General features: G+C 48.1%; 1 protein-coding gene across 1 annotated transcript; it reads left to right on the top strand.

Annotated features, from left to right (window-relative positions):
* Positions 1-1,571: 1,571 nt before the first annotated feature.
* On the top strand, positions 1,572-11,580 carry PRSS54 (serine protease 54; the record flags this gene model as incomplete). The annotated part of the gene is given in 6 exon segments (XM_081274727.1): positions 1,572-1,607; positions 1,609-1,657; positions 5,332-5,507; positions 8,600-8,854; positions 9,392-9,523; positions 11,017-11,580. Coding segments are annotated over 6 exon segments (1,212 nt in total).
* Positions 11,581-11,907: the final 327 nt, after the last annotated feature.

Here is an 11,907-nt window from a genome sequence, read left to right as displayed (position 1 = left end):
GCCTGGGGTTAATGGTGATAGGTGCAGGTGTACAGGGCATCCAGAGGACCACCAGGGCCAGGAGACAGCAGCCCCCTTCTGACTGGGGCTTCCCTTCCCATCCCGCCATTTTGTCTCCCTCCAGGCATCATTACCCATACAGTACATCTTCTTCTGAGTGCTGGTGCCAGGTGCTTGTGAGCCTCTGTGGCTCACCAGGTGAAATCTTATCCCCATGCTGTCGACACTTTCCTTGAGTCCTGGCATTTGTGCTGAAACCAAAGTTGCTCATAAATGGCTGAAGCACAGATTCCAACTGGCCCCATGTCTTAGCCCAGCAGGTCTACTGCTTGGCTTGAGCCCACTGAGCTAAAGGAAACTGGGCTGACTGGATATAGGATGCTGAAGGAACTGGAAACCTCCAACCTACCCCATTTGTGGGCTTCCTCAGTCCAGCAGTCTGACAGACTTGGGTAGCTACAGGGTGGGTACTGGGGGCAAAGACAGACCCAGGCTACCACCAGTGAGAACTCTGTGATCTCGAAAGAGATGTCTCCCCAGCCAGATCTGGGCAGCGCCTGATGAGGTTAGATGTCAAGAAGCTTTTCTTCCTAGGTCTTCCTGAGTTCCCACATCCAGATGTTTGCTTGGAGGCACCATGGTAACCACAATGACACAATGGAACATTCTTCCCGAGGTAGTAGAACAAACTCCTCTGTTGAGCTCTGCTGTGTAAGGCCGCCAGAGTGAATTCATTTCTTCTTTAGTGAGAGCAGTTCATGGAAGAACTCTGAAGACCATCCTGAGGACCAGGAACATCCGGTGTCATGAGGAGAACAAGGTGACTTAGAACGGTGTACCCGGGTTTCTTAGGGCATCATGCATTGTTTGAAGCAAGGGTGCTGGCCTGGAGATGTGGAATGACACGAAGAACCCAGGAGCCTGGATTCAGGCGGTCCTGAGATCAAATTTCAGGTCCACAGCTTGGGAGATGTGTGACCTTGGGCTGGCTTCTCAATGTCTCTGAGTGTCACTGTGTGAATCTGTAAAATGAGGATCATGAGGGGGTCTATCTCCCTGGGTGGTTGTGTGAATGAATGAGCTAGATGCTGGGGCTGCAACTTTGGAAAGGTACTGGCTGTTGCTAGTGAAAAGAAATCCCAGCATGACTTAATCCTGCAGAGGTGAATAGAGGGGCCAAATCATAGGAGAGATCTGAGCCTTGGGTGGGCTTCCACCCAAAGCCTGCTTTTTCTCTCAGCAGCATTTTATGGATACAGAGTTATCGCAAGGGTTGAATTCCATGAGGCAAAACAAACCCTTTTCAGAGACCTAACTCTCTAGGACGTCCAGGGGTCCAGGCTGCATTGAGAAGAAAACTGTAAAAAAGTGGGCTGCCTTCTCTCCTTGAGCCATCTTACGAGCTGCTAGCTGGACATCGTGCCCCTTTACTGCACAGAACCAAGCACTAGGGATGTGACAGGTTGGTTTCGAGGGTCCCTGACACTCACCCCTTTGTGGGGGGTGAGGAAGACCCCGGGTGTGTATGCCAGGATGTGCAGTCGCTGAATCTCCTGTCTCCCCAGCTGCCCATGGTGTCCGCTGTGGTCCTCTCTGGGGATGGCAGAGATGAGAGGGGTGCTGCTGGTGCTGCTCTGCCTGTTCCAATCCTCTGCCGGTGAGTGGCCCGGTGAGTGACTGGGGAAGGAGGGCAGCGGAGAGCAAAATAGCCCCTGGGACTGCTGTCTTGTAACCCAGGGTGCAACAAAGTCGGGGGGCTCAGCTGACCCCACCTGGGCCAGGAAGTGAAGTGGTCCTCAGTGTCCAGGGAGGGACTCAGGGAGCTGACGCAGCACTTTGCTCTGACAGCAGGAACCAGGCATCCCCATGAACTGTGGGATGTGGATGCAGGAAAGTGGCTTCAGAAGCCCAATCCCAGGGCTACTCCTCAGGGTAGGAAAATAAGCCTTAGGCTGCAGAGAGAGATGCCAGGCAGAGAGTCAGCGGGAGGCCTGTCCCCGACCCTGCCCTCTGCCAACTGTAACCACCTAATGTGGGGCTGCTCCTTCTGCTGTAGGTGGCCTGCAGCCTGCCAGAGCCTCAGGTGGCAACTGTGGCAGCTGCAATCCCCTCCTCGCCTGATCTCCAGGATCTTTAGGACTAAGAGTTCCAACCCGCAAAAGGGCAGGCAGACAGGGGCCGGCTGACCACTAAGCCCACCACATCAGGACTGGCCCCACCCTGCAGCCACCACAGCTGGCTGGGCCCTGTCTTCCTGGGAAAGATGGGAGACAGGACAGCATCCACCCTCACGCACATGCCGGGGCCCTCCGCCTGCCTCAGTCTCCTCCACCTCCACCGCCTCCTTGCAGCCCCAAGGAGACAAGGAGATGCCTGGAAAACACAGCTGAGTGACCCAGAAAGACATTTTATCTCTGCATCCGATCTCATGACAACTTGGCTTCCCAAGGGTCAGTGAGGTCAACTGAGCAGGCCAACTAGAGCTTTGGAAAGGCACAAGCCATCACACGCACAAGGCACCTGGGTTAGGAGGGATTGATCAATGCCTGGACTCTAAAGATTGCCAATGTCCCAACAAAAAATCAGACTATAGATAAGGAATCCTACCTTTGGTGGTTCCTGAAGCACTTTGTGGCTTTACTGATACCATCTTGCTAACAGTGAGCCTAGTTATTGTTCCAGTAAAATCTCTAAGGGTCCCTTAATGAGATATTTGATCACATGATGTCCCATAATAGAGAGGTCCTCTGTGGTCTTTTAATGATACTATATTGTAGGTGACAAGTAACCCATGGTATCATGATTTGGAAACTCTGTCTCTGGCGCTGACAGGAAAGGTCACCTCCCAGACTTCACGGCAGAATTCATGGCTCCTCTTCTGTATACTCCAGGCCACTCCCTCGAGTCACAGATCTCCACATGGCCATCACTCATCGGCCTGTGCCCACACCTGGCAGGGCTTTGTGCTGGGGAATGCATGGCTGTAAGTGCAGTCACCAATAGTATAATTCATACAGTCTGGGGGTGTTCATCATGTGACACCTGTGACCCAAGGCCACTGATTTAGAAGTAAGTGTTGGTGCTTGCAGATCTGGATTTACAAAGAGCAACCAAAGCAATCGTTTGGATTTTTAAAAATACAGTTGTCCATTCTGCCCTGAGGTTGAGCATTATCTGTCCTAGGGATACGTCTGCAAAGCACCTTGTGTGATCTTCACTACACCTCTAAGACGTGTGCAGGTCCTGGACCCTGCCCCATGTTTCAAAAGAGGAAATGGAGACTCAGAAAAGTGAAGTGGCTCCCCCACGTTCTCACAGCTGCCTCAGAGGCCGATTTGACTTTGGACTCTGCGTTCAGGTCCTTCCTAAACACACGTTAGAATCTCTCCTGAGAAACTACCCAGAGTAAATGCAGTGCTCAGGATTCTGGCAAATGTAATGTATGGCCAGGACAGACACTCTCTGCACCCACCTCTGCTTAGGGGCATTCTGGGTCCAAAAAGTAGACAGGGGGTGGGGCTCCTCAGACAAGACATGTTGACTGGGGAAGGAAGACACAGGGCAGCGGAGAGCAAAATAGCCCCTGGAACTGCCGTCTTGTAACCCAGGGTGCGACAAAGTCGGGGGGCTCAGCTGACCCCACCTGGGGCTTTGAGGACGTCCATTCCCTTCCCTTTCTTTTTCCCCTCCCTCTTTTTCTCCCTCCCTCCTTCCTGTCTCAAATATGTTTTATTTTTAATTTTCTTTAACTGTCACATAAAAATTGTACTGATTTGTGAGGTACTCCTTCCAAACTGGATCAATTTTTTAAAAATATTTTTTAGTTGTCACTGGACCTTTATTTTATTTATTTAAAGGTGGTGCAGAGAATCGAACCCAGTGCTTCACACATGTTGGGCAAGTGATCTACCACTGAGCCACTGCCTCAGCCCCTGGATCAATCTTAAGAGTCTTCCTTTTCTGACATCCTAAAGCTCCATGACTCCATATGTAGAGAACTTTAAAAAAAAAAAAATTCAGGGCAAGACAGGACCACACTGGACCGACCCAGTACTAGTAGGGGAGTATACTATTTAAACCATTAATCAGGGGCTGGGGATGTGGCTCAAGTGGTAGCGCGCTCGCCTGGCATGCGTGCGGCCCGGGTTCGATCCTCAGCACCACATACAAAAACAAAGATGTTGTGTCCGCCGAAAACTAAAAAAAATAAATAAATATTAAAAAATTATTTCTAAACCATTAATCAACATTTAAATCTCACTGGAAACAAAGTCCAGGCTATCCAAGAAATTGTCCAATTCAATAATTGAAAGGCAGACGCTAAGCAGGACTGGTGGGGGACACAGACAACCCCCAGTGGCCAGAACCTTTTAGCCCCCCAAAGACAAGAGGTCAGAGCCCTTTTGCTCATGAACTAGGTAACTTACTGAGCAATTGCTAAGTGCCAGGCACCATGTTAGACCCTAGGGATATATTCCAAGTAAAACAGACCCAGCAGCAGGGAGAGACGCACAGCTTGCTGGGAGAGAGCAAGGGTGGATTCAAGGATACAAACTGTGGCTGGAACATAAACCTTGAGGTTGAGATGTTGGAGTCTGGATTCGTCTGGAATGGCCCCATACTTTACCAGCTGTGTAAACTGACAAGTGCTTAGTCACCCTCACCCTTGATTTTCTCACCCAGGAGCTGAGAGTGGCAACGCCCAACCTTCAGGGTTGTTGGGGGGATCCTGTGAAGTAGGGAATACAGGCAATTACCAAATTTTTCTCAGGACCCTTTAACACTCTGAAAAATTATCGGTAATGTCCAAAGACTTTTTGTTTTATGGAGCTATATCTACCATATTAAAAATTTAAATAGGAAAAACTTAAAACACAAGAACACACAAATTTACACACACTATTGGCCATCCGAGGGATGACATCATGAAGCCTCTGGAAAACTCCACCTACCGTAGTCACAGAAGGAGAGTAAGAAAAGCAAATCATAGTTTTAACCTGGAAGAAAAGCATCTTGACTCCCCAGGTCCCAGAGGACACTTTGGGAATGGGTGACGTATTCAGAAGAGCTCAGGTATTGCCTGAGCGTGTAGGGCTGAGTGCTCAATAAATGAGCATTAGCATCAATGTCGGATGTGATGTTTCGGTGCAAAGATGCCACCAAGCATCTTTAATGTGGAAGACCACCTAAGAGAAGGAAAGAAAAGAAACAGGATGGTAGAATCATGATGAGCAAGACGGAGAGCCGGCTTGAGAAGGGTCCCAGGGCTGGTGGCCCTGTAGGCGGCCACCAACCCCTTGCCCCACAGTAAGGTCCGAACTCCCTCTGCAGGTTGCGGCCTCCAGAAGTCCCCACTTAGGGACCTTTCCGAGGAGGACCTGGTCACCAGCACACAGTTCCCCTGGGTGGTGTCGATACAGGACTTGCAGTACACCCACCTGGCGTTCGGCTGCATTCTCAGTGAGTTCTGGATCCTCACCATCGCATCCGCCTTTCAAAACAGGCCAGTACCTCTGCCTTGGGGCGCGCGAGGCCCGAGTGGGGTCGCGGGGTGGCTGTTCCCTACTCAGTCCAGAGACACCTTGCAGGGCAGGGTAGATGCCCATCACCAGGGGGGCTGGCTCCCAGTTCACCGCCTGCTCTGCCACATCTGGGGATGTGGCTCAGTGGTCCAGCGCCCCTGAGTTCAATCCCTGGTATCTCCAGCCAAAAATAAAAAAGTCGGTGCCTCTGTGACTATAGTAAAATCAGAATGCATGTCCTGCCTGTAGAGAACGGAGCAGAAGCCACTTTGCTCTTCGGTCGCCACTCACAAGTCCCCAGCGCAGAGGCACCCTGGCGACTGGCAATTGTAGAACCCAGTTCAAAGCCACTTTCTTACAGTGGCACTCCAGGGCTAAAATTTGTATCAATTTGCTAGGGGTAGCAAAAGAAATTTGTCATAGTTCGGGTGTTGGCAGATTTGGTTTCTCCTGAGTCCCCTCTCCTTGGCTTGTTGATGACCGCTTTCCAGCTGTGCCCTCATGTGGCCTTTTCTCTCTATGTGGACATCCCTAGTGTCTATCTCTAGTGTCCTATTGAATTAGAGACCTGCCTCTTTAATGTCAATGACCCTCTCAGTGGCTGTATCTCTAAATACAGTCCCATTGGTGGTCAGGGTTTCAACCTATGAATTTGGGGGGGGAGGGGCAGGGGAACACAGTTCATTCCACAACATCCCCCAATACAGCTACGAGCACACCATCTACCTTATTCCTCTCTTAACTTTTTTCACTCGATAATTTTGGAGAATTTATCTTATAGATAAGAATCATATTTGCATATTTTGTGACCTTTTTGCCAGCTGTACAATAGCCCATTGTGGATATAGCATAATTACACAGTCCATTAAGAATGGAAATTTAAGCCAGGTGTGGTGGTGCCTGTCTGGAATCCCAGGGGCTCAAGAGGCTGAGGCAGGAGGATCTCGAGTTCAAAGCCAGCCTCAATAAAAGTGAGGCACTCAGCAACTCAGTGAGACCCTGTCTCTAAATAAAATACAAAATAGGGCTGGGGATGTGGCTCAATGGTCAAGTGTCCCTGAGTTCAATCTGCGGTAACCCCATCCCCCCCAAAAAATGGGAATTGGAATTGTTCCAACTTTGACAAGTACCAAAAATGCTGCAGTAGACTTGTACAAACATTATTTCACACACATGCAAATATAGTGTAGTATGAATAACCTAGGTGTAGAAAGAATTAAAAAAGACATGCCTTTATATAATCTCCACTGCTCTTGCCAACGAGTCCTGCACTGAAGTTCGGAAGTTCTGCTTTTCCGTTAGAGTTTTCATTGTTGCTATTCTCTATCACTTAGTCCTGGTTTTGAGTTTTGAGTTCTGGTTTTGAGTTTCACTTTGACTCAAGTGTTTTATTAAAGACAGAGTTTTAAAATATCCAGATGCTAGGGTCCTTTGTTAGTTTTTTCCTAACATTATTCGAGTTATGCTGCATGGCGAGTTATTTAGCCACTTGCTGAGGTTGTCTTATAGTCTGCTATATGTGGAATATGCTAATATTTTTCCCAAAAGTTCATTCTCTGTCTTTGATGTATAATTCATTACTTTAAAAAAAATGGGAAGAGGAGATCTACCTGATCAGTGTACTAGACTGATAGAAGTGAGTTGAAATCTCCTACTGAGAACAAGTCTGTTTCTCCTCTTATTTCCTGTGATTTTTTTTTTTTTAACTTGGGCACTGTGTTACTTTGCCATAGACTGAATTCTTTGTCGTCTCTAAGAGCCTTTTGTCGCCTTAATTAATGCTTGACTGCTGCTTCTTGTTCTTGTTTCAGGTTGCATTTTCTGTTTTTATTTCTTGTTTTTCTTTTCACTATATGACCTTTCTTTTGCTTTAGATGTCTCTGCTGAAAAACTTGTTTCTTCATTCTGCTTTTCAGAATGAAAATCTTCTTTAGCTTAGATCTATAATTTCATGCAAGACCCCCAATCCTCTGCTTCTTTCTGGACAGTTCTTTCTAGACTCTGCAGTGGCCAATGCCAGGATTTCTATCTTTTCACTTCTTTTCTCCTCTTTTATCGTCCAGATTTAATGGATTACATATGTGTGTTGGTGTTCCCTTCATTTCATTGATGTTTTTTCATATTGAACTTGGATGATCACCGAAGGACAGATTTCATGGCTCTTGACTTCTTTCTTTTTGAAGATTTTAAAGGCTTCGTCCCACCCACCCCCTCTGGTTTCTAGAACTGAATTTAGCTATAGAGAAGTCTGAGGTCGCCCTATTTTCTCCCTCTGGGTAGAGTGACCACTCGGTCTTGTCCACCTGGGAGGAGTCTGGTTGAGACCTGCTATCTCAGATTCCTGCTGTTAGCCCCTCCTCTCTTATCACAGCTTCTCTGAGTTAGACAATAAGTGATATGACCCAATTTAGAATGACTTCACTTTTCTTCATCTGGATAGCCAGGGACTTCTTGTCACCTTAACTTAAACTTAACTCCATCATTAGTAAAACCAGAACTTCTCCAAAGTGTATTTACAAAGTATCAGATTGGAAAGAAGCTTGTTTTTAAAGTGTCAAGTGCTAAAAGCAGGAGGCTTTTTAAAAACATTCATAGAAAGTTTAACATTTGTAACAAGGTGTTGGAACAAAGGGCATGAAATAAAAGATCCTTCAGGCTCCCAAGGGAAGACACAAGCCTAGGGATTAGGAAAATATTTCCTGGAGACTGATCTAAAGGAGTGAGTAAAAATAAGCCCAGGGGCCAGGCATGGTGGCGCACACACAGAGGCTCAGGAGGCTGAGACAAGGAGGATCTTGAGTTCAAAGCCAGCCTCAGCAAAAGCGAGGCTTGCCAAGCAACTCAGTGAGACCCTGCTTCTAAAGAAAATACAAAATAGGGCCAGGGATATGACTCAGTGGTCAAGTACCCCTGAGTTCAATTCCCAGTACCCCCAGTAAATAAATAAATAAATAAGCAAGCCCAGGGAAGATGAGTAGGATACCCATTCCAGGCTGGGAAGTAAGGAAACAGGAAATGTGAAGCTCCTGGTTGCCTTAGCTTCTCAATGTTCTCTTTCTTCCTCTCTCTCCAGGAAGTCTGCCATAGTTATTGTTGGTATAGCTAACATGGATCACAGAAATATTGCTCACACAGAGTATCCAGTCGATACCATCATCATCCACGAGGACTTTGATAACCACTCAATGAGCAATAACATAGCCCTCCTGAGGACAGACTCGGCCATGCATTTTGACGACCTGGTCCAGTCCATCTGCTTCCTGGACAGAAAGCTGCATAAGCCACCAGCCTTGCAGAACTGCTGGGTGTCAGGATGGAATCCCACGTCTGCAGTTAATGCAATCCTTCTCCTAGAGGAGGCTGTGTGTGTGCTGGCAGTGGGGTGACTCAGATGAACTGTTCTAGGGCTTATTTTAATAATTCAGGCTATTTGAAGTTCTGGAGTTGTGCTGAAACCCTCACCCAATCATGGAATCTCTATATTGCATGGGTCCTTTTTCCTCTAGGCCTATACCCAAACTGGAAGTACAGAGGTAGTGGACAGCCTGAGATGTGCACAAGGTTATGGGGGGTAGGGAGTGGGGGTGGGGATATTATTCCCTAGACTAGAGCTGATTGCCCAGCCATCCCTGGAAAAGAAACAAGGGAATAGACATTCTCTAGATGTGGAGGAAGGGTGCATTGTTCTCTGCCTGTTTACACATTCGAGTCCAGAACAATGACAAAAACTTAGACATAGGTTCTGGTTTCTAGAAAGAAAAGGGATTTATGGGCACATCTACCTGTTGTCATTTGGATATGTGAGTTGCAGCTGCACAGGGGACTGCCTTCTTCTTAATAATTCTTGGGCTCTCTGTTGCATGGTCCAGACAGGAAATCACATGACAATGAGTATCCTGAGGAGAATCTCCGTGAAAGACATTGACCTGTGTCCCTTACACCTACTCCAGAAAACAGGATGCGGCAGTCACACACAACGGGAAACCGAAGCCGTCTGCTTGGTAAGAATGATAAAGTAGAACCTGAATCCTGAGACTGAGCCTTGGGTACGTCCAGGTGGGCCTGGAGGCTCCTCCTCCCTGCATGGGAACCTCCACGAGGGCATGCCTTGGGATTCGGGCAGATGGCTCAACACAAATCTGCTGAATGAACAAACCAGTTACCATGTTCAATGTGGCATGATTAAGCATGTCTAAGTCACAGATTTTTAAATGGACTGAAAATCGGTGCCAAACTCCACATGCAGATATATCTGAGCAGGTCTGTAGGAGAGGAATCACTGAAACCAGCCTGTGTGGAATCTACTCTCCTCTAGTGCTGGTGAATGTCAGATATCGGGGTTTTCTTCTGTGAAAAGCCCTTGCCTCCCCCCCATACGAGGGCTGTACAGATACGCCCTTCCTGCAGAGTTGCTCTTTCTTCTCTTCACTCTCACCTCTCTTCTGGAGTGACTTCCTCAGGAAAAGGGAGGCTTATTGAAGGAGGATACCCCAAACAGACCAAACACCCTGGCCTCACCCTGGGAAAGGGCCGCAGTGGCCGCTCTTCTGCCTCTCTGCTTCTCCTGGATGAATCTGCTCCTTTTGTCAGACACTCGGGGTCTGCCTGCGTTCAGACAGTGAGAGCAACATTTCACTGCCTGCTCTTCCAGCCAGGCAGGCCTCACTGGTCCAATTTGGCTGAGTAGCCATTGGAGGACAGCCCTCTTCACAGACCTGAGATGGACCATGGGCTAGAGGTGGGTGTGGGACATTCCTTTAAGAGGAGGCCTGGAGTGGGGAGTGGGTGGGACAAGTAAGGTAAATCATACCCAGTAATGGTCTTGTTGCTTTTCCCATTTTTCTCAACTTTTTTTGTGGAAAAACTGGTGGCCTTTTATAGACATCAAGATGATAGAGAGTGCATCCTGTGTGCGGTACCATGCTAGGTGCTTTGCATATGTTAGAGGCATTTACTGTGTCCCTACTTGGACTCAGAGAGAACCTCGTTACTTGGCTAGGGTGGGGAAATCTGGGAGGCTAGCCCAGTGGGCATTCCCTGGGGGCTCTGCTCCCACTCTCTAGACATTCCCTTTGGGACTTCAGGTGGAAAGGAGCAGCTTAGGTGAAAGATGGGAGCAAGCTAGGGAGGAGAAGAGGAACAGCATGCATTCAAGCCAGAAAGGAGAGTAAGTAATACCAATATTTGAGGAATGAGAAGCCCAAAGAGGGAAGAAATAGTCAAAGTACTGGGGACATGAAAAGGACAAGAAAATGCAGTATGAACCAGGAAACTTCAGGCAGTCGTAGGAGTCCACAAATAATTTGCATTATAAAAGGAAAATCATGTTGGAATTCATGGTGGTGGCTGTCTAGATTTGAAATAGTATCCTACAATCTGCCCTATTTCTAGGGAGAACCCGTGTAAAACATTTCTAGAACAAACAGCACAAGAATCTATTAAAAAAAGAAAACATGTTTTTCTAAGACCTGAAGCCTTCTGTCCTTTGTCGCAGGGGGAAGCAGGAAGCCCCATGATGTGCCAGCTACAGCAGTTGGATCTGTGGATCCTGAGAGGAATCCTGACCCAAGGTGGAGATACATGCCCAGGCATCTTTATATACACCAGAGTGGAAGATTACAGCGACTGGATCATGTCCATGACTACCAGGGATGACCATCCCCTGTTCTCACTCCAACACTGGGACAATTTTATACCTCATCCCTCTTTCGAAGAGCACGCTGCCGTGACATGGAGCACACATTCTGAAGTGGGCCACAGGAGCACACATTCTGAAGTGAGCCACACCAGACGGTCCCAAACCTCCTTCCAAGAACAAAGTAGTTCCACTATGACTTCACAGCTGAGGAACAGCACTAGAGATGAGCTAGACTTTAGGGAAAAGGGTCTCCGGGAATCGGGCAGATCTTCGGAGGCGGCCCTTCAACCCATGTACTATGACTATTACGGTGGGGAGGCTGGGGAGGGGGGGTCTTTTGCAGGTCAGAACAGGTTACATCAGCCCCAAGAAATCATCTTGGTTTTCTTCGTGCTTGTTTTCTTTGGCAGCGGTGTCTAGTCTAAGGGGAGCTAATCCACCAAACTGAAAAGGAAGCTCAGGATGCCACGTGCCAGGCATTCGCCATGATGCTGGGGTGTCTGTTTTTGATAGTTGCACACCTGGGCTGCCAAGGACGGCCCCACAGCACACACTGGGCTGGCTCTCCCTCCTCTGTCCCACTCCCACATGCGGAAAGGTAACTTTCATTTGTGCTTGTGAACTAAACGTGGGCTAACAAGTGTCAAACCGTTAGCGTGCCCTGTGGTTCTTTCAGTGACAATGGTTCCAGGGGCCAGGCGGTGAAGACTCCCCGTGGGCAGATTAGCCTGGGAGGTGATGGCCAGC

This window comes from Spermophilus citellus (genome assembly GCF_964194105.1).
Source record: "Spermophilus citellus genome assembly, chromosome: 18".
In the NCBI taxonomy this organism is placed as follows: domain Eukaryota; kingdom Metazoa; phylum Chordata; class Mammalia; order Rodentia; family Sciuridae; genus Spermophilus; species Spermophilus citellus.
Note: the sequence above shows the minus strand (reverse complement) of the source record. Positions and strands in the feature narration are given on the sequence as shown.